Source organism: Ischnura elegans, chromosome 4 (assembly GCF_921293095.1).
Source record: "Ischnura elegans chromosome 4, ioIscEleg1.1, whole genome shotgun sequence".
Taxonomy (NCBI): domain Eukaryota; kingdom Metazoa; phylum Arthropoda; class Insecta; order Odonata; family Coenagrionidae; genus Ischnura; species Ischnura elegans.
In genome coordinates, this window is record NC_060249.1 from 106,383,205 (window position 1) to 106,404,781 (window position 21,577).

Here is a 21,577-nt window from a genome sequence, read left to right on the forward strand (position 1 = left end):
TAATAAGATGCAGGATTTTTAGGCTGTATTTTTTTTATCATAGTAGGTTTATTTCAACATATTTCACGAGAGAGCTCAAATATTTTTTTATAGAAAAATTAGAATCTGATCCTTCTTCCACAAGTTACGTAACTACCAGACTCCAATGAGTTGGCAACTCTTCTCCGAAATACTGCACATTTGGCAGCACTGCCTCTCCCATCACATGACAGGTTGCCCGAGCGGACGGCGCAGTGGGTTTGCCCGGTGTGTTGTTGATTGTTTATTTCCAAAAAACTTACTGAGTGAGAGTAAGACTGAGTCATGGTCGATTTATCCAACGTACAAAATGCTCCAATCAAGGTTCATTACAATCAATTTGAAGTTTATCTTGTTTTATTTGTTGTGTTAACGAAATGGGTAATAATCCTAACGCTTTTTTCAGATAATTTTTATAATTCACTTCATTCTGTCGACATGGTAAGCTGATTTGAATTTTAAAGTATATTTATTATCAATCGCAATTCTGATTTGTCGTAAAATATGTTGATGCTATGCTTTCAGGGGGATGCAAGGAGTATGGGCCCCAAATTCTTACTTCTTTTACAACATAGTATTCATTATTCTTTTATTCTGGGCCCTTCTTCACAAAGATTCATCGGAGCCTATTCAAATGGTAATGGAAATATATCCTACATTATCGTCGTAATCGATATGTTTATGTCTTGGGAGTTTGAAATATAATTTCTCTTTATCAGGCTCTGTTGGTTAATCTGGTCAGCATACTGCTCGATGTGATCTTGTTGTCATCATTTTTTCCGGGATCCTACTGTAAGTTTTCTTCTTATATGTTAAAAACATAATATTCTCAGGATTTACGTAATTGACTTGAGCTACTATCTTTGCAGTTAGCCGAGAACGTTTCAGCGTTGGTATGGCCATTTTAAACCTAGTATTTAGGCCTATGACTTCCTTCGGCTTATATCGTATTTGGCAAGATAGAGATGGAATTATTGGAGCTGGAGGACCCGCATTTCCCGGGAACTTGGGTGACTTATTTGGTGAGAAAGAAAAAGGAAAAACCCATCCTTGATTTACATATTTTTTCATTCACAAGTATGTGTTGATTAACAGATTTTACGTAAGCTAAAGAGGGCTATGGTGGCTGACATAGATTTGGTAAATTTACCTGTAGGTCATCACAATCACTTGAATGAATGGTATTTAGCCGTAATAGAAAGCCGTTGACTGATAATTTTTTTCTTTTTCTTAGAGAGAGAGGATTTCAAAATGAGATAATTTTAAACTTTTAAATGTTGGGTTCTGTTCTATCCCTATTTTTCCACAACTTAAATAAATTGGTTAAGGTGGGTGCTCCTCAAATTTTCCTCACAGATTTCGAATCATGTATGCTCTACCAACAATATGGCTTCCCCGAAATCACAAAATCCTGAACATAGCATTCATTACGAGTTTCTTGCCTAAATTATGCCCTATGGTGGGTAGGCTAATAGCATTCCACAGGTTGTAGGCTGGCTGCATGGGTATGTGAAACTCGCAGCCAATGAAGGGTAATTTAGAACCACTATTTATAGCTACTTAATCAGTTGAACAGCCCGAAAACCCATCACAAATCAGCCATCTTATCTGATATTTCATGGGCTGCAAAGTGTAGACAGCTGAGTAATTTATACTTCTCTAGAGGGTAGCTCATATCACCTGGATGGGTATTTGTTGCCACTACATGGCAACTTTCATTCCCATTGAGAGTAGGGGAATTGTAGGATTTCCATGAATGTTGGAATTAATGTCTCCCAAAGGAATAAGGGGTAGTTGTGTGCCACCTCATACTTGAGCACCAACCTAGCATGGAGCAACACTAGAACAAAACAGTATATACTCTCTGGATACACGTTGTATTTGAATGATTAAGTGAGTCAAGTGCCATCACGTTGAATATTCTAGGAATGGTGGGCAGAGATAACCTATGTGCTTGCCATTTGCTGTAAAGGATTGTCAAGCACAGGTTACATCTCTCTTATCCTAAAGGTAAGATGTTAAAGAGTAGTGTGTATCTGCTGTTCTGCCGAGGATAATAACTGTGGGGTAATTCTACGACTTCCTTTCTTTCTGTGAAAGGAAAATGTTGAATTACTCATATAATGTAAGTGAGCAGATTTTACCTCATGCCTCAAAAATTAAGTCATTTTTCTTGTGGAGGGTAACGTAATTTACACAGATATCCAGAGGCTGCTCCATAATGTTACCTTAAAGCTGGAACAGCCTGGCAGTTTAGTCACTGTTAGACTTGCTTTGTGAATTTGCTTTTCTGTGCTGCCTTGTGAAGTGATCAATTAGTGTGTAGAGTAAATTTTAGGTTAGCTGAAAGCTTGGTAATATCAAACTCACACATCCCCTCTTTTAGGCAGTTCCCCACCCACCAATGTCAAAGGTTTTCCACCAGCCTTTGGTCACATCAAAAGGCTCAAATCCCAAAAAAATTCACGTATGCTTTCTTTACTCCTTACTAATTTAATTCCATTTTTGTGTATGGACTGTATGCACTTTGAAAATTATTTCTTATATGCTGATTTTTGGATAGTGTCGTAACATTTCTCCACTCACTTCTCAAATTCAAATTTCAGTGCTGATATCATAAAGTCTTTTGTTGGCTCTAAAAAATGTTTTCTTCTTAATCATCCCCTGGTGTTTTTATAGAATTTCTTTGCTGTTAGACATATTTTCTATATAGGGCAAAGATTTAATTTATAAAATCCCTATATATAAGTTGTTTCAACAAACTTTGAAACTATGAAGAAAAGTATTTAAGATTTGGTTTTCCATTACCAAGTAAAATTTTGATCTCAAAAAAATTTTCAAGTCTATTATTTTTTCGAAACTCCATGTACTGGGCATGCATCAAATGTAGGGGTGGTCATAACTCATTTCCCTAAAAGAATTTCAGATTTAATTTAAAATTTATGACATTTATCACATTATATTTTCATTAAAATGCAAATTGACCTGGTCTGTGCAAGACTCTCAACCACCCGAGAGTTTCAAGTTGTGGCATTGTCGGGAGGAGAATCTTGGCACAGTGAGAGTCTTGCCTGGGTCGAGAGTCGTAACGAGACTCGCCCCTTTGAGATTTCTCGACACCAAATCGAGAAGACCAGGTCCTTGCAAAAAATAAAACAATTTTTATTTCAGACACTGAAAATAATTTAACAAAAAGATTATTTAAAGACATGCTATGTATTTCCAAAACCAAAAATAGTTGTAATAAAAGATCAACATTGACAATTTAAGAATTTGGTATTATTTTTATAGTTAACTAGCTGACCCGGCGAACTTCGTACCGCCTAACATTCAAGTTTACTTACACCATTTATAAATAAAGAGCGGCTGTATCGTTTTAATCATATTTGATTTATTATAAATTAAATGAGAAAATATTGATGAAATAAAAATTATACGCATTCAGTTGTTGGCTATTTGTGTTATTAACCGTAAAAAAATGTTTTTAGGTCTAAGTCCGTAGCGTAAACTTGGCTCGTTCACGGGGCAGGTTAACACAACGCTAGACTGACGCTTGACTGATGCTCAAAATAGTGTAAGAAAAGCCCCTATGAAGCAGCATTCGTATCAAATGACTTTAGGCGTGCCAGTTATAGTATCTCTGTTTGGAAAAAATGCACTGAGTAAACGTGCTGCATGCGTAAACGCACCTCGGTGTGCCCTACACATTCGGGTTTAATGTCTTGCGTCAAGCGCCTTCAGATAAACAACAGTTTTTGTTTTGTTATCAGGCGCAAGATAAAGCGAATGAAGCTAAATAAAAATAGCGAAGTGAAGCAGGGACGCAGCGAGGGGGGTTTTTGTGGTTTAAAACCCCCAGCTCAGAGAATCTTTTTATAAAACATTTGGTTATTAATATTAGGGGGACGGATGCGTCACAAAATATTTAACTGTTCACACAGCCGCCAAACCTACCATTTTGAACCTTTTATACTAAAAAATGTCTGGGGAGGGCCGCCACACCTCTCGCTTACCTTGGCGAGTTTTCTATACCCTACAGACCAGCCAGTATTAGCTGCGCCTATCCTTAATTCCTAGCTGCACCCTTGAAGCAAAGGAAGAAATACAGCGGATGGTTTACCGACTCGTAAACATACCACATATTATTTACCATGAGAAAATCATGGGTTTTCACTGACACATGAGAACAAACATCACAAAAACTTATAAAGACTGACCATGCGATTTGTTAATCGTTATCACGAATGCAACACGAATTGGAAATTGAATATGTTTAAGCTCAAAAGGGCATATAAGTTGGGATCATGGAATCTTCGGATTGAGAACTTCCTCATCTTTGAATTTTCCTTTGAGTATAGTGGTGTGAATCACTTTCATTATCATTTTTTTAATAACCAAACACGTTCCGTTGGATAGTTTTGGTTGGTTTAGGTTTCGAAAGATCATGAACACAGAGCCCACCTTTAGCTGTAAATTGTGCCGTGGTAAGCCAAGTGCGTCCAAGGACTTTAAATATTCAGATAGGCAGTTGGTGACTTCGTCTTCGTTTATTACAAAGTTAAAAGATTTGAATTCATGTAGAGTACACGGACATTACTGATAATCAACAATTGCTTGGAGATTTGTTTACACACACGGTAGTTATGTGTTTGTTGACAACTCAATTCGAGCTGAGCTTACATCTAATTCAATTATTTTAATACTATTTTAATATTACTTTAATATTTTTAACAAGTTTGAATATTTAAATTTTTTTGATATTGTTAAAAAGATCAGTCAATACATTAGTAAAAACGAAAAAACATCTTATTTTTTTGACCGTCTTAACAATCAACTCTTAAAAACATATCCCTAAGATAAAGTTGAATTTTTTTGTGAACTTCTCCTATTTTTTAATGTCCTATATGTTATCCGGGGCTGAGACAAATCCAAAGAACCTAATATCATTAAAATCGGTGCAACCGTTCTCGAGTTATAAGTGTTCTAACTAACACGATTTTCGACTTTCTTTTATATATATAGATTATATTTTATAATTAACGAAAATTGAAAGGCAACCATAAATAAACATTACAAAAAGGTAAATAAAAATTATGTATATAGAATTAGACTATAGTACCTATCTTCTTTATTGTTATCCCTATTATATACAGGCCTTGAGGTATCTGACTCACTGATGGATACAAATTCCCGACCACTTCCAGACGTGCTGGAGAGCTGAAATTTGGCAGGGAAACCCGAAATGATCCGGAGGAAAAATCCGAAAACCGGAAGTTTCCGCCATGTGTCGTCGCTAGGACGACAAAATGGCTGAAATCGCACTTTTTCCGGGGACCCTCTTTCAGTCTTCATTTTACTGCGCGCGAACTGTGCTTGCCACACGGATCGTTAATGCATTTTGTGAAAGCTGATAAACGTGGGCACGTAATTAAGTAAATTTATTAGCTTCCATTTGAGAAAATTGCAGCCAAAATGGCGTCCAAAAAATGATTTTTCGAAAAAAAAGTTCATACCTTCCCCTCCCCTCGACCTAATATAAGGTGTTTGATAACGAAAATGATTATTACATATGCTCATAAGATCGTCTGCGAAATGTAAGTAACAATTTTCTTTCATCGTCCTTGGTTACTCAGAACATAATTAAAGTATTCCGAAAATCACCGAAAATTACGATTTCCAAAAGATTAACACAAGGTTTTGTCAATTGTAACCCGACCAATTTCTTTCAAACTTTGTAGTTACATACAGTTATGCATTGTCTTTCAGAAAACATAAACACTTTATAAATGATTTAATGAATTTAACAGCGAAAAAATAAAAATGGCGGGCACTACTCAATTTTTTCAGGGACCGGTTTGCTTTTTATTGTATTACTCTCGAAATATGGATGTCATATGGACTTCTTTTAGATATGACAGTAAATAAATGTGGCCATATAGTATCGTCATCTTTAAACCCCCCGAAACCCCCTAAAAAATTAAAATTTGCATATAAGTAGCCTTTTTGGGTACTTTTCGTCACAATTCCGCAGCTTTTCCAATCCTTACCACTCATCGCTACGGAATTGATATGGATGATTGATGATCGCTGGCAGTAAAAACCTATAAACCCCCGGTAAACCCACATACACCCCCCCAAAAAATAAAATTTTGCATATAAGTCTACTTTTTCGGTACTTTTCGTGACTATTCCACTGCCCCCAACGACTCATCCCCATGGAATTTATGTGAATGGATGGTGACCGCCAGGAGTACACACATTTAAACCCCCAAATCCCCATGAAATCCCCCCAAATGTAAAATGTGTCATTTAGTCTCGTATTTGGGAACTTCTCGCAAACAATACGCCACACTACCCGTCCCCTCTGAGCTATAGATGCGAAATATTTGGTGAGGGCGAGCCACCGTAAACCATACAGGAAAAAAAACAGAAAACCCCCGATCACCTCCTGGAACATCGCCGAAAAAAAAATAAAAAAATTTTAAAGTCACCTTTCCGAATAGTTTTCGTCACAATTTAACCGGTTCCCCTACCACTTATTTAAACCCCCGATAACCCCGTGATACCTCTGAAAAAAATTTCTAATAAATCGCCTCTCTAGGTAAAAGAATCGGCAGACCACTGTTCCGGACCCCTAGGACTTATCGGCACGGAATTCATGAGAACGATTTGTGACCACTGGTTTAACACAAGTATAAAACTCCGCTGGAAACCCCCGCAAAAAATGAAAAACTTGCCATTAAGTCTTCTTTTATGGGTACTTGTCGCCACTATTACTCCGCATTGCACTACCCTTTACAATCATCGCTACGTGATCACTGTGGACGATTGGTGACCGCATGCATAACACATTAAAATCCCCGAATCTCCCTGGGCACCCCTCTCGGTGGAGAAGAGCATTAATGAGGACTAAGCGGAGCAACCGCGGGGGGGCTCCTTAACCGCCCCACAACGGGGAACGGCGAAGCTGTTCGGAGGAGTGACCTGCGTAGGCGAGGGGGAGCTTCAGTAACCCCTGGCAGCGAAGCCGCCCCGATGTTCAAGCAGCGCAGCCGCTGTGGACTCCCCCCATCTCTGAGTGGCGAAGCCGCCCCTTGAACGAATAGCGGTGAAACAGTTCCGAAATGCCCTCGCCCTCTGGGCGGCTATGGCGACCCCAGACGGGGAACGGCGAAGCCGTTCTGAGTAATAAGCGGGGTAGCCCTGGCACACTCCACCCCTGGGCGGCGAAGCCGCCCTTCGAGAAATGGCGAAGCCGTTCCGAGGAATGAGTTTGCCTCCCTATCCCCTGGCCGGCAAAGCCGGCCAATAGCTGAGGTGAGATTATTCGAACTTCAAAAGTCTTCGAACGACCACAAATGTATACGGCGAAGCCGGAACCGGGGTTTTTAAGGGGCGGAGCCCCTTAACGAGCTCGCGGAGCGCAGCGAGCTTTGATAGTATAACATGAAACATTGATGTAACCCTTTAATATGTCTATGCATCGAAGTCATATGCTCATTTTTATTTTAAGCCCTGATAATTGTTTGAAAATAAACGGCAACGTTGGAAAATTTTCAATTCAAAGACCTACACTCCAGGAGTCAAATGTAATATAAAGTATAGAGGTCAGGAAAAGGAAACAAAAAATTTTCCAAATCTCTCGTTAGGAACTCTATTACCACCATGCGCACATATTAAAAAAATGGATTCAGAGGGTAAATAATGAAATAAAATATTTTTATAGTGTAAATAAATCCGTAAGAGTCTTAAGAGATACCTTAGTAAACACTATTCAGTGGTGCTGACTCCATGGGGCTTGAGGGGGCCCGAGCCCCCTCAATAATTCGTTATGGGTGTGAGGAAAAAAGTGCTAGGCTTGTCGATTTTCCCCTGAGTGTCCAGATATCGAGATTAGAGTTCTCAGGGTTCTAATGTTGATCATATGAGCCTTCTAAAATGCTTAAAAACTTAAAACTCACTATTACAAAATTTCCCGGGGAAAGATCCCCGGTTTGGGCCCCCCCAATATTTTTGGTAAGTCGGCGTCCCTGACACTTTTATTGACCGATTGCGGTCATCATCATCATCAGTGATTACTGTCCTTAGACAGGTTTCCACTGGACTTCTCTCCATCTTTCTCTATCCTGAGCATCCTCCTTTAGGTCTTTGTATTTTCTTCCTCTTCTTATATCATCCAACATTCCCATCCTCCTTCTTCCTCTTCCTCTCTTTCCTTCTATCTTCCCTTCTATTATTCTCCGTTCCAAACAATTCCTTCTTAATATATGCCCTAACCAACTTGCCTTCCTCTTATGAATCATATGTATTAATTTTCTTTCCTCGCCTATTCTTCTTAGAACTTCCTCATTCTTCACTCTGTCAGTCCACTTCACTTTCAACATTCGTCTCCATACCCACATTTCAAAACTTTCTAAATATCTCTCCTCCTTCTTTTTAACAGTCCATGATTCACATCCGTACAACACTACACTCCACACAAAACATTTCATAAACCTCTTCCTCATCTCTATTGGAATTCTTTTTGCTGTTAACAATGTTTTTACCTTTCCATACGCTCCTTTACCTATTGATATCCTTCTTCTTATTTCCTCAGTACAACTTCCATTCCATCTTACCAGACTTCCCAAATATTGGAAAGTCTGTACTTGCTGTATGATATTTCCTTCTAAGGATATACAAACACAACCTTCTTTTCTGCTGATTCTCATCACCTTGGTTTTATTTATGTTTAAGTTCATTCCAAATTCCCTCCCCACATCCATTATATCATCCATCACTTGTTGTAAATCTTCTTCACTTTCTGCCAGCACTGCCTGATCATCTGCATATTTAATTGTTTTTATTCTTTCTCCTCCTATTACAACTCCTCTAGCTTTTTCTAAAGCTTTCTCCATCATTTTTTCTGCATAAACATTGAAGAGCTCTGGAGAAAGGCAGCACCCTTGCCTCACTCCTCTTCCTATGCCAATTTCTTCTGTTTCATCATCTCCAATTTTTATAACTACTACCTGCCTACAATACATCTCCTTTATTAATCTCCTATCTTTCCAATCAATGCCAATGTCTTTCAAAATTTTCAATAACACATTCCAATTAACCTTATCAAATGCCTTTTCCCAATCAATAAAGCAAATGTACAAATCTCTATTCACTTCCATCATTCTTTCTCCTATCATCCTCAAGCATCCTATTGCATCACGAGTCCCTTTACCCTTTCTAAATCCAAATTGATCTTCTCCCATATTTTCTTTAATTCTTCCTTCGATTCTTTTTAATATAATCCTTGTAATTACTTTGGTAACATGGCATATAAGACTAATTGTCCTATAGTCTTTACATTCTTTGGCATTACATTTCTTTGGTATTGGTATTAGAATAGTTTTAAGTAGATCATCAGGCCAGCTCCCGGTATCATATATCCTATTGATTAAATTTGTTAATCGACTCATTGCATTGTTACCTAGGTTCTTTAATGCTTCTGATGGTATTCTATCGCATCCCATTGCTTTCCTTTCCTTGAGATCCTTGATTGCCTTTTCCACTTCTCTTCTCAGTATGTTTGGTCCTCTATTCACCTCTTCACATTCCCATTCCTCTTCCAGCTCCATCTCAGAATGATCGTCTTTACTATCATATAGTTCTTTCACATATTCTTTCCATATGTTTTTGTTTTCCTCAACACCTGTTGTTATCTTTCCGTATTTATTTAACATTCCTTGTTTACTTATTTTCTTTGGCTCTCTTTTTGTGAACTTTTTAGCTGTTTTATACATTTCTTCCAATCTCCCTTGTTCTTCTAGGACTTCCATCTTTTCGCATTCTCTCTCCATCCACTCCTCTCTTGCCTTATCAGTTAATCTTCGTAGTTCATTGTTAAGTTTCCTATATTGCCCTTTTCCTTCTTCAGTGTGAACATTTTTCCACTTTCTCCTTTCCTCCATTTTATCTATCATGCTCTGAGTGATCCATTCCTTCCTATTTCTTTCCTTTTGTACAACACCAACTTCCTCTTCTAAGACTTCCCATATTACATCCCTAATGTTATTCCATTCCTCTGATACCTCATTACTTTGTCTTACATCTTCCAATTTTTTCTCAACATTTTTATTATATGCTTCATTCTTCTCATTTTTCAGCTTTATTACATCCCATTTCCTTATCAACCTCCCTTTCTTAACAAGCTTCAATCGTGTTCTTATATCAGTAACTAGAAGATTGTGGTCAGAGTCAGCATCTGCTCCTGGGTAGGTTTTTGCCATTTTAACACTATTCTTAAACCTTTGATTGACAATAATAAAATCTATCTGATATCTTGAAATATCTCCAGGTGCTTTCCACGTGTACAACCTTCTTTTATGATTTTTAAACCAAGTATTTGCAATCCATAACTCCAAGCGCTCACAAAAATTTATCAATTTTTCTCCTCTTTCATTTCTACTTCCAAGTCCATAATCTCCAACTACATTCGTCCTTCTTCCATTCCCCACTACACTGTTCCAATCTCCCATCATTATAGTTCTTACTTTGCCTTTTCCATTTTCTTCATATATTTCCTCTATTTGCTCATATATCCGTTCAATCTCTTCTTCTTCTGCATCTGATGTTGGCAAGTACACTTGGATAATTAATGTATCTACTGGCTCACTCAGTATCTTGATAGCCACTACTCTATCGCTTGCTGGCATAACTTTAGTTATATTCCTCTCCAAATTCTTTCTGTATATCAACCCGACTCCATTTTCCTTAGATTCCCCTCCCTTATAAATAATCTTATAATCTCCTGAATCAAATTCTCCTTCTCCTTCCCATCTTACTTCACTTAATCCTAGAATACTGATGTTGTGTCTCACCATTTCTTTCTTCACATTTTCCAACTTCCCTTTCCTATTCATTGTTCTGACATTCCATGTTCCTATTCTCAATGCTGATGTTACCTTTCCCTTCTTCTTTCTCTTCTCTTTCAAACCACACAGTTCTCCTGGGATAGTGCCCACCCGGAGATCCGAATGTGGGCATATTACTCCGGAATATTTCTTATTCTCAGGAATCACCATGCTTTCATTGTAGTCCAGTGGGACTAGGGATACCGTAAGGGTCTTTAATGCGGTGGTTTCCCCTTGCCTTCCGCATCCTATGCCGTTGACCTTGTGGGTTCATCCGCCTTTTGGAATGATTTCCCATTCCAAGGGCAAGAGGGTGCCCTAACCCCTGTCCGCTCATCCATCCTCTACAGAGGTTGTTGGCTTTGACAGGGGGGGTCTCCTTATCCCGGGAGATACTCGGTCCCTGTGTCGTTAGCCGTTTTTAATAACGTTGCCCCCTCTCTACCACGAGGAGGTGATCATCAGGATTTTCCTTTCATTGAACCAAGGACCAAAAGGCATTATGTACCTTGGTTCTCCAGTACTTTTAGAGAGGCGATTGCGGTATTCATAGGAAATTCCTGTCTTGCCCAGGAGTCTTGATGGGTGTCGAAGGGGCGAGACTTCTCGAGTGTCGTCAAGACTCTTGACCCAAGCGAGACTCTCGCCATGCTGAGAGTCTTGTCCCGACAATGCTGAGAATTTTAAGTCTCGTCTCGACTGTCGCACAGTAGTAAAAATGACACATTTTAAATTATGATAAGAATTGGACTCTGCTCCTCAACTCACAGTTGGTGATGATCATGACTGAAACAGTGTCAATGAAGCTATTTTCACATAATTGGCATAACTGTATATTTGCCTTTTCTTATTTCTACACACTGGACTTGAGCCCAGAGCTACTCACTTACTGTTTTTTCTTTTCACAGTGTTACTCCCATCCAGTTTCACAAATTTCTGTTTAACCGTGAAAAGCACAGTACACTTATTTTCCAAACATTTGTCATAAGTTTTTTGTGTTCATTACATACTATCAGGAGCGGATTCGGCATCTAATTTGGGGGGATCATGACTCGGGACTGGGAAGTATGGAATACCCCCTGGAAGAGAAGGGCTTTCTCCTATGTAAAATTTTTAGTAATCACCATTTTTGACTCATTTTGGAGCCTTAAATTTCATTTTTATTCTTAGCAACTAATAGAATTGAATAATTTAGACTTCGAAGGGTACTAAAAATATTAAACTAATATAAATTAATAATGTTTGATAAAATTTCAACAAGGGGTCATGACCGATGTAATCTCCAGTCCTAAATCCACACCTACATACTATATCCATATGTTCTCATCACTACATATGTACATATGCGGGTAGGCTGAATTATCTCAATATCTCAGATGGAGAGCTTCATAAAAGCTTCAGCTTTACAGCTGCTGTTTGTATGAATGAGCTTTAAAAAAAATACAATATTTATATCTACACAGATAACATTTTCACTTGTAGACGCATAATTCAGTCTACTCTTCTGTAATATAACCGTTTCATTTTTAAATTTATTCATTGTGTCATTAAAAAAAATTTGAAAGGACCTCTGCTAGAAAATCACTGATGTTAGAGGCATTGAAAAAATATTTTGAGGTCTTGCAAAGCACTGGAATTGCAAGTGTGTGAATATTGATCATTCCAAAAGTGACATTTAGTTCTTACAATAATGATATTTCTTTATTGGCAGGTATTAATAACTCATTACAAACATATTCAATATGAGAAATATAAGAAAAAAACTTGAAAGTAATTTTACAGAAATATCATACAACTTACAAAGAAAAGTGATCTCGGAAGACAATAATTACAATTTTTATTCATCCTTGTACGGAATCGGATTTACAAGCTATAATTTCAACCCTAGCTAACAAAAACTTTTCGGGCCCTGATCACATCCCAGGGAGAATATTATATCTCTCTTATAGATGCATAAAGGAACCTCTTCTATTTCTGATTAATGAATCCCTTACTCAAGGGATTTTCCTATCTTCTCTCAAGCATTCCATTATTAACCCTTTATATAAAAATAAAGGCTGCCCCAATAATTTGGATAACTATAGGCCAATTGCTAAACAAAATGTCTTATCTAAAGTATTTGAAAAAGTATTCTACAACCAATTAATGTCTTTTCTGGATAAATATGCCTTAATCTCCTCAAATCAACACGGCTTCCGTAAAAATCGCTCTACTACATCTGCTCTATTCCATGCCACCGACTTTATTTTGTCATCACTTGACAACAATCAAAAAACTGTAGGAATCTTTTATGATTTCTCCAAGGCATTCGATTTTGTGGATCACTCTCGGCTACTTCGTAAACTTAATTATTTTGGAGTGAGAGGCATTGCCAATAAATGGCTTCAGTCATACCTCAGCAATCGGACACAGGCTGTCTCACTGTCTGTAAATGGCAGTATATACTCCTCCAAAAGTACTTCTACCACCGTAGGAGTTCCTCAGGGTTCAATCTTAGGCCCAATCTTATTTTTAATCTACATAAATGATTTAGCTCATTCCCTCAGTAATATTCCAGCTTCTAAAGTCATATTATATGCTGATGATACGAATATTTTACTTTCTTCTCCAACTCAAAATGACATTATTATGAGCTCTAAAAATGCAAATGATAGTATTTTAAGCTGGTGTACAGCTAACAAATTGATTTTAAACACACAAAAGACACACACTGTTCAATTTTGTGGTAATAGCAATGTTCTCGAGAGCATCCTAATTAGATTGGATAAAAAGTCTATTGAGAATGTGTCCCACACAAAATTCCTTGGTGCATACTTATGTAGTAATATGTCCTATGAGATGAACATTGACTTCTTAGCCAACAAACTAAGTTCAATCTGCTATCTATTAAGACACCTTAGGAACTCTGTTGATTTAAATATTCTTCTTACATTGTATTACGGTATCTTTTATTCTCGAATGTCATACAATATAATTTTTTGGGGCTCATCCCCTCATGCCTCCAAGGTGTTCACATTACAAAAACGTGCAATTAGAATCATTGCAAAAAAACCTTTTGATGCTCCCTCCAAGCCTATTTTTAAAGCACTTAACATTCTTCCACTCCCGTGTGTATATTTATTATCAATTTTAATTTTTGTACGTTATAATCTTGATTTGTTTATGCTCAATTGTGATGTTCACAAATATGAAACTAGGAATTGTAATAACCTTCATTATCATTCCATTAGGACTAACAGATCAAAGCTGGGCCCACGCGAGCTGGGCCTCAGAATTTATAATAAACTTCCTGCGCATTTGAAATCAATTCAGTCGATGGAGTCATTCAAAAGGAAGTTAAAATCTTTTCTTCACGAGAAGAATTATTATTCTGTTAACGAATACCTATTTCATTCCTCCTATTAAGCATTAATATCCTGTGAACATACAATTATTTATAATCTATTATATATATATAATATATATATATATATATAATATATATATATATATATATATAATATATATATATATATATATATATGCATTTTTTTCCTTTTATGACGTGTCTTATATCTTTTGCTGTAAGGTCTCTAGACAAAAATTATTATTATTATTATTATTATTACATTCAGCATATTAAAAATAAATAAATTTCACTGTAGAATCTGAAAACAATATCAATTACACCAATGTACATTTTTAATATACCTATTTTGTATGTGGGGTGAAATAAATAGCTTGCCTTAAATTATTATGCAATATTGTTAATAAGCTTCTTAAGCTGGTCACTTGAAAGCCTGAATATTTGTACCGATGCTTAGTGATGGAACAAACATCACGCATTAAGGTTGTTATAGGTGAAAAAAAGAATAATTGGTGGAATGTTGTGGAATACTGTGGCAGGGTTTCTCACACCATTGGATGGACATTCAATGTAATGGCCTGTAGTAATTCAGGTAAATCTATAGAACTCACAACTAACCTATGTAGAAATATAGCACTGAGATTCTTTCTCCGCACATTTAGCGGTTTAAGATTTAAAATCGAGAGGATAGCCATTTCGTTTAAATTTTGAAGACCAAATCTGTTCTCCAAAAATTTGAGAAATATATACTGCAGTCTTTCAATTAAGTTAATATGAATTTTGTTTAATAGGTGACCAGACATAGGTATAGTACTCAACAATGGATCTGACAAGTGAAGCATATAATGCTTTCAAACAGTTAATATCCCTAAAATCTTGCCAGAACCTGAAGATAAAACCTAAAGTTTTTAAAGCCTTGGCTTGAATTGTGAAGTAATATAAGTTAAATTGAAGTTTGGAGTAAAAGTGACCCCTAAATCCATTATGAATTTAAATTCCTTTATGGAAGGACCCTTTAAGGAATAAGAGTAAGTAATGCATTGGCACCCATGGGTGTTGACCCCCGGTTAAAAGATATGTAAAAACATTTGTCAGTACTTAATGCCATTGCATTTCCTTCACTCCTTTTTATCAATCCATCCAAGCTACTCTGTAACTTACAGCAGTCATCAGGTGAATTGATAGTGGCGAATATCTTTAGATCATCAGCATGAAGCAAGTACCGTGATGGACCAATATCATTTATGAATAGGTTGAATAACAAAGGTCCTAAGTGGGATCGTTGTGTAACTTGTTCAATCATTATTGGTATGTTCTATGGCTGACAATGCCCTCAAGGTCATCTGTTTGCCAGTGATCATGACACATTTCATTGCTGTTTTGAAATAGCTGCCTTGCTTATTAAGCTTTTAGCTTGAGGAGTAGAAAAAAACTTTTGGAGACAACTTCGGTGAGCATGGAAAGATGGACTTCCCATTCTTAGCCATGCATTCCTGAAATGGCAGAAATGAATGTAATGGCATATTTTTGTGCCTCATTATTCAATCTTCTACTTCATTTTAGGCTGTTCATTCTGCACATTTTTGCTCAAATATCTTAACATTTATGTAGTCGTCAATAGTTGCTTGTGATCTAGTACCATTATTGGTAATCTCATAATAGTCCAGGAAAATGATCATTGATGATTTATTCGGTCTTTAACCCCTTCCACTTCAATTTATTGTCTGAATACCGTGCTCCTATCCCATATTTATGTCTGTGGTTCTTTTTAAATGCAGTGCAATGAAATTAAATTTTGTAGTTTGTAATTAACCTGGAACAGTGAAATAAAAAGTGGTTATTATTTCACATTGTTCACCAACAAATCCTCTTCCCGTAAGGACCTCGAGAACATAGCCATCGCTACTCGTATAAAATCATTTTATTCCTTCCAATGCATAATATTTCATGAAATATTAGTTCTTAATGTATACTATGGATGTTTTTAACATTGTTAATTTTTCAAAATATTTATTCGTAGCCCTAAATTGCTAAAGTCTGATGACAAGCTACACTTGTCATTGTGCGATTTGGCATCAGAAGTTCATGACGAGATAGACTCGTCATTTCAGCGCAAGGGGTTAAGAAGTTTGAAAAACTCATTTCTATATTTATGTTAGTCTTCAAGATAATTGTTGCATAAGCAATCATTTTTCTTATAAATAGAGGGCAAGAAACCCATGAAAGTTGAAGCCTCAGAAAAATGTCCTCTTCTTCGTTCTCTGCTGCCATTTCCAATGGGGATTGCTGTTCCTAACTTGTTGCCTCCAAGTAACCTGCTCCTGTGAAATTCCTGTTCTGAACTAGTCGCCTCCAAGTTAATTGATCTGCATGAAAGTTCATGGCACCTTTGTGTAAACCCAGGCTATAGGCTGAAAGGTGTGTGGGGGAACGTGACCGTCCTCTTTCAGAAGTCCATTGAGGACTTCTCTCAAGACCAACCACCCAGTATTTGTTTCCATGAGATATAGTTTACAGCTTTTAATTACCTTCATGTTGGAAACTGTAGGAACTCTGCATTTCCCTTGAGCAGATGAGTATGTTTGCATTCCCCTCCAAACAACCTAGCATGTGTTCAGTTTATCCTCTTATCCCTACCTTTCTGAGTATTTAAGTGCCAGGACTTTTAACTGAGCTTTAGGAAGTCTTTCAGTGACTAGACCATCAACTTTTTCCTGCTATGAAAAATGTGAGAATGGTTTTTATACCAACTGAACTTTAAAAAAGCTAAGTGTTTTTACATGTTCATGATGTGAGAGACCATGAGTATCCTCTTCCATTGGCCCAATGTTCTGGATTCCAGTTTACGTCTACCCAATTCTCTTCTGTATTGCATCATGTGAAATGGTTTTCTCTGTCCATCTTTCATCTGGGGTAATGTGAACTGATCAATCATGGCCAATGAATATACATAATTATATGTCTCCATTGTGTTAATTAAAAAAAACCTTTGTGATTGTGTTATTTATTCATTTCCTTGTTGCACTATGACCTTTTACATTCTTTTTTCACCTCGAACTTGCTACATTGCCTAACCGGTCGATGTTCAGCGTCTACCCATGTGGTTATTTACATCATATGGTACAGCAAGAGTCTGATGTTGTGTTACAATAACAAGAAGTTATCCACCTATAGTCTGCAATAAATTAGCAGTGTCTCGAAGCATTGCTTCAAAAAAGGTTTTGTGCTGTAAAAATTTATTTTACCTTGTTGCTTTTATTTTTTTAGGTGGAGGGGCAGCCGGTTCTCAGCGTAGTCCTTATGAAGATATTGATGGTAGTCCCAACAGAGGTGTGGCTGCTGGAAATACAGCAGGCATGTTTCCAGATTCTAAAGCTGCTCCATCATACCACGGCTGATGAGATACTTCAACTTATGAAATGTTTTACCTATTAAAAGTCTCTCTATTTGCACAAAAACTTATCCAGTGACGATTATGAGGTTGATACAGTTGGAAATGGTAATATGGTGGATGTGTCTTGAGTTTGTGAGCCGCACCAAAGCTTGCTTAATTGTGTTTTGTTTGCTTAACATTACTAATTTGTTTACATGGGTATTCAGTGCATAACTTCTGTGCTTAGCATCAGCATTTTAAATAAGCATAATTGTGCCATTTTCTACCCCTAGCCTATATTTTGCTACGTGTCATATTGCGATATATGCCTACCAGAATTATCCTGGAATTAATTATGGATCTCAATATTTAGTGACTTGGCAGCATTCTGAGTGTTCATAATTTGACTAGGCCAGAATAATGTCCTCCTCCTTGCCACTGGACTCTCCAAAGAATGAATTGATTGACTTGATGAGAGGAATGTCATGTTGTGCTTAATGAATATTTGATGTTTTTCTTGATAATTTGACTGTAAATTTCTTCTCATGCATTCAAATTAAGCATGAAATTAACATTTAAATGAATTTTTGATCTATTAAATTGCACTTTAAAATCCTAAGGAAAATCATGGCTACTTTAACAATGCATCAAACTAACAGGTCATTTATTTTGAAATGTTTATATATATATTTACTTCTCGTTGTATTTATCAAATTATGTGAATAAAGTGTTTTCCATACTTATTATTTTATTTCAAAGCAAGATACTGCATGTGCATAAACACATTCACATACATAATATATACAAAACTCAGGCTGGTATAAGAAAACATTGAACATACTATCTCCACAGAAATAATCGTCAAAATAGCATGCCGTAATTCCATCAATGCTTATTTAAGGTCAACCAAAAAGTTGTTAGAAATAAAATCCACTTCATATGCATCTCACTGGGTGAACCCATGGAATTATCAGAATTAAATGACACTAGAACTCTCTCAGAGGAAACCATCTATGAATTTAAGAGCCCTACAATTAAGGGATCCACAGTGGAAGTCTTCGACTGTTTAATAACAGCAACAAAAAAAAACTTGAGAAAAGAAGTCCATTCAAAACTGGAACATAAACCAGCAGAGGCCTCGCTTACTGTCCATACACATTCTCATCACTGTACGCTATGTACAAAAAGAAGTCTTCCTCATGATGTTCCTAGAAGAAAACATTTCCATATCTGTACTTGTTCATTATAAAATAAAAGTAAAACACAGATAAACGGATCGTACCTGATACAGAGATCCCATCGTAGCGCTGGTGGGAGGAATTACATTGTTCACGAAGAAGAAGAGAGCATCTTCTGGTCGCAGATGAATGCGTTTTCGGATGAGGAAATAAAACTGGCCAACAGTCAAATCAGATGGCACCAAGTACTTCTTTTTATCTAAGTCACCAATCCGCGCCTTCGGTGCCTTTTCCACGATCACCTAAGAAGTAAACAATAATATTGATGATAATTTTCTTTAAAACTCACGTTATGAAGAAACGGGATAGCATGACTTAAATTAAACTAAAGAAAAACAGCACCATGAAATTATTCCCGAGAAAAAACACGATGAAGCTGCCTAATGTAACTCGTTCAAAAGACCAACATTCCTTGCCTATAGATTAAAAAAACTTTCACTAACATGATACTAGGTTACATCGATACGGGCAATACAATGGGAATCGAGTACCAAAATAAAAAGGCTTTCATTCATTTCTTCTACGATAATGATCACTCAACTCCGAATAACCGATAGGATAAAGTCCTTGATAAATGGAAATATGCTATTACTGGCTTGAAACATAATCTTATTGAGCCAGTCATTAGAGCAAATAGGGTTAGCAATAGTTTGATGAATCGATGGGCCACGGCAATAAATTGAATGAGTACACAGTCAGGCCTTCAAAACAACAATAAGTAACTCAAATAATTGAGTAAAATGCGGAAAGTATGATATACTTGGTAACTTTCTAACATTCACACACACGTCCTTGCAAAATACGTACAGGCACACGGTCAGGGTATTTCCTTCGGATTTTCTCTCCTTCAGCCTTCCTCTTCTCAAATGGATATTCCTCCTTGTATTGGAATTTCATTTTGTAAAATAACTCTCTTCAAAGGCGTAAAATAACAATATTAATGACCTCGGAAATAAGGTTACTTTCAATGACACTACGTCGTCTCCAACTGCGACTCAATTCGTCAACACGAACTACTCCCTTGAAAGAAAGAGTACGCAGAAAATTGAACTCAAATATATCAAATTAATCGATTATAATTACAATAAATACCTATAATCACTAGGCGATAAATACCACTAAAATTAAAGATCGAAGACAACAGCTGTCGCCACAACAGTCGATGCAAGTCAATATTTATTATCATATAAATTGTGTGTATCAATACGCTCAACGTCGCCAAGGTTGCCAATACCAACGTGATGACTACTACATCTGTGGGGTCACGAGTTAGTACGTCATTCGTTGGGCAATTTAAAACATTTGGATAATTTCATGAATTGCATTAACTCCTTAAATATTTTACTCATATATTTTTTAATTCATATCGGCCGCTCACATTCAATGACTGAAATTGCTACATATCAAGTGGTAACCTACTGCATTTATCAGCTGTTTGTGACAAATGCATAAATAATTGCTATCATTGTAATTTTTATTGAAAATGGATATTCCTAATATGACGTCGGGTATTGGATATAATAACCCATCGATCAATAGTGATTGCGTTATAAATGAGAACCAAGTAACTTTTGCATAGTATGTAATATTATCTCTCCAGCAAATTGTGAGAAATTCTTCTGCGATAGCATAGGGCCAACAACTGCGTATATAAAAATTCACGTCGTCATGTTTAGAATGTAATGACAGGACAGGATACAATAAGAATCACGTATTTATTAACAAGCTCCAAAATTGGTGTTGACACCTTGCTCAGGTGCGAATTCCTAATGCCCTGCATTTAATTGATGAAGTGCGGTTAAGAAAAAAATCGCCCCAAAACAGTACACGACCAGTATAAAAACTATGACCACCAGTTTCAAAGCAGTTAGGATCTCCGCCAATTCAAATATGGCATTCTGTTGTGTAAATTTCACAAGGCTTCATTTTGCGCACGAATAGGCTTGTAAGCAACAGGTACTCTCAGTATAACATAATATGTAAATGAAGTTAAGAGTTTCCGACAGTATATCAATCCTGACACGATTTTATTTTTCTGTACTTAAGTTAATATTTAAGGCAAAATTCGTAGCCAGAGTAAAGACTGCTTCGTTTTTGTTTCTTGTTTTCCTTTGTATTAACGGTCATCTATGTGTAGGGAGCGTCCCAATCAATTCCAAGTTCAAGTTCACGTGTGATTGTGTTGACAACATAATTTCATGTAAACTGTGGAAATACTAAGCTTACCGTGTGGTAATCTGTGGCATGTTCTTATGATTGAAGGAATATAATATACGAAATTCAGTTCATCGTGTATCAGTGCTAGCTTTGCGCAGCATTTTTGCAACTTCGTGTTGTGTTTTGGTCATTAGGTACGCGTCCGTATGCAGTTATGCTGTGGATCCGTCTGACTATGAAAGTACTGCAACAATTTTGTAAATACTTGGTATTTTAGTTTTTGGTGTGAAAGTGGTGAAAATTAACCATGGTGCATGCTTTAAACAACGTATTGTGATGAACCGGCGTCTCATATAAAACTTACCTGTAAGCATTTAACGTTCATAAAATGCCGACCAAAAGAAAGGATCACCTTGATAAGGCTGCTTGGGTGTGGGCGGAAACAGTGGACCCTGGAGACATATCGAATATTCACTTGGAAGCTGCTTACCGTATTAAACTCAAAGCTTGCAAACCTGGCTCGTGCAGGTAAGAGTACCCTCACCTTAAAATCCTTCTT

The 21,577-nt window shown here is 36.8% G+C and overlaps 3 protein-coding genes across 4 annotated transcripts in view; 2 read left to right on the forward strand and 1 right to left on the reverse strand.

The window, feature by feature from the left end:
- Positions 1–191: 191 nt before the first annotated feature.
- On the forward strand, positions 192–18,795 carry LOC124157862 (type-1 angiotensin II receptor-associated protein). Its single transcript, XM_046532913.1, has 6 exons — positions 192–342; positions 425–459; positions 544–655; positions 738–810; positions 888–1,040; positions 17,518–18,795. Exons 1-6 carry the CDS (start codon positions 304–306, stop codon positions 17,646–17,648), a joined length of 543 nt encoding a protein of 180 aa, XP_046388869.1. The 5' UTR covers positions 192–303; the 3' UTR covers positions 17,649–18,795.
- LOC124157863 (gamma-aminobutyric acid receptor-associated protein) lies at positions 18,352–20,069 on the reverse strand. Its single transcript, XM_046532914.1, has 4 exons — positions 19,978–20,069; positions 19,669–19,881; positions 18,906–19,103; positions 18,352–18,831 (listed from the first exon to the last, which is right to left on the reverse strand). Exons 2-4 carry the CDS (start codon positions 19,756–19,758, stop codon positions 18,766–18,768), a joined length of 354 nt encoding a protein of 117 aa, XP_046388870.1. The 5' UTR covers positions 19,759–19,881; positions 19,978–20,069; the 3' UTR covers positions 18,352–18,765.
- A 44-nt stretch (positions 20,070–20,113) lies between these two features.
- LOC124157861 (ubiquitin carboxyl-terminal hydrolase 48-like) overlaps positions 20,114–21,577 on the forward strand; it is a 415,786-nt gene continuing 414,322 nt past the window's right edge. Inside the window, exon 1 of one of the 2 annotated variants that reach the window (XM_046532912.1) lies at positions 20,114–21,546. In XM_046532912.1, coding sequence (XP_046388868.1) covers positions 21,407–21,546 — 140 coding nt within the window. In that variant the 5' untranslated portion in view covers positions 20,114–21,406. The remainder of the gene's footprint in view (positions 21,547–21,577) is intronic. The other variant, XM_046532911.1, reaches the window with a different exon arrangement.

Coding starts and splice junctions, on each gene's coding strand:
- LOC124157863 (XM_046532914.1), bottom strand. CDS start 19,758: ATGAAATTCCAATACAAGGAGGAATATCCATTTGAGAAGAGGAAGGCT. Junction 19,104..19,668: donor AATACCCTGACCGTGTGCCT/GTACGTATTTTG, acceptor TTTACTTCTTAG/GTGATCGTGGAAAAGGCACC. Junction 18,832..18,905: donor CGATGGGATCTCTGTATCAG/GTACGATCCGTT, acceptor GTTTTCTTCTAG/GAACATCATGAGGAAGACTT.
- LOC124157862 (XM_046532913.1), top strand. CDS start 304: ATGGTCGATTTATCCAACGTACAAAATGCTCCAATCAAG. Junction 343..424: donor TACAAAATGCTCCAATCAAG/GTTCATTACAAT, acceptor CGCTTTTTTCAG/ATAATTTTTATAATTCACTT. Junction 811..887: donor ATTTTTTCCGGGATCCTACT/GTAAGTTTTCTT, acceptor CTATCTTTGCAG/TTAGCCGAGAACGTTTCAGC.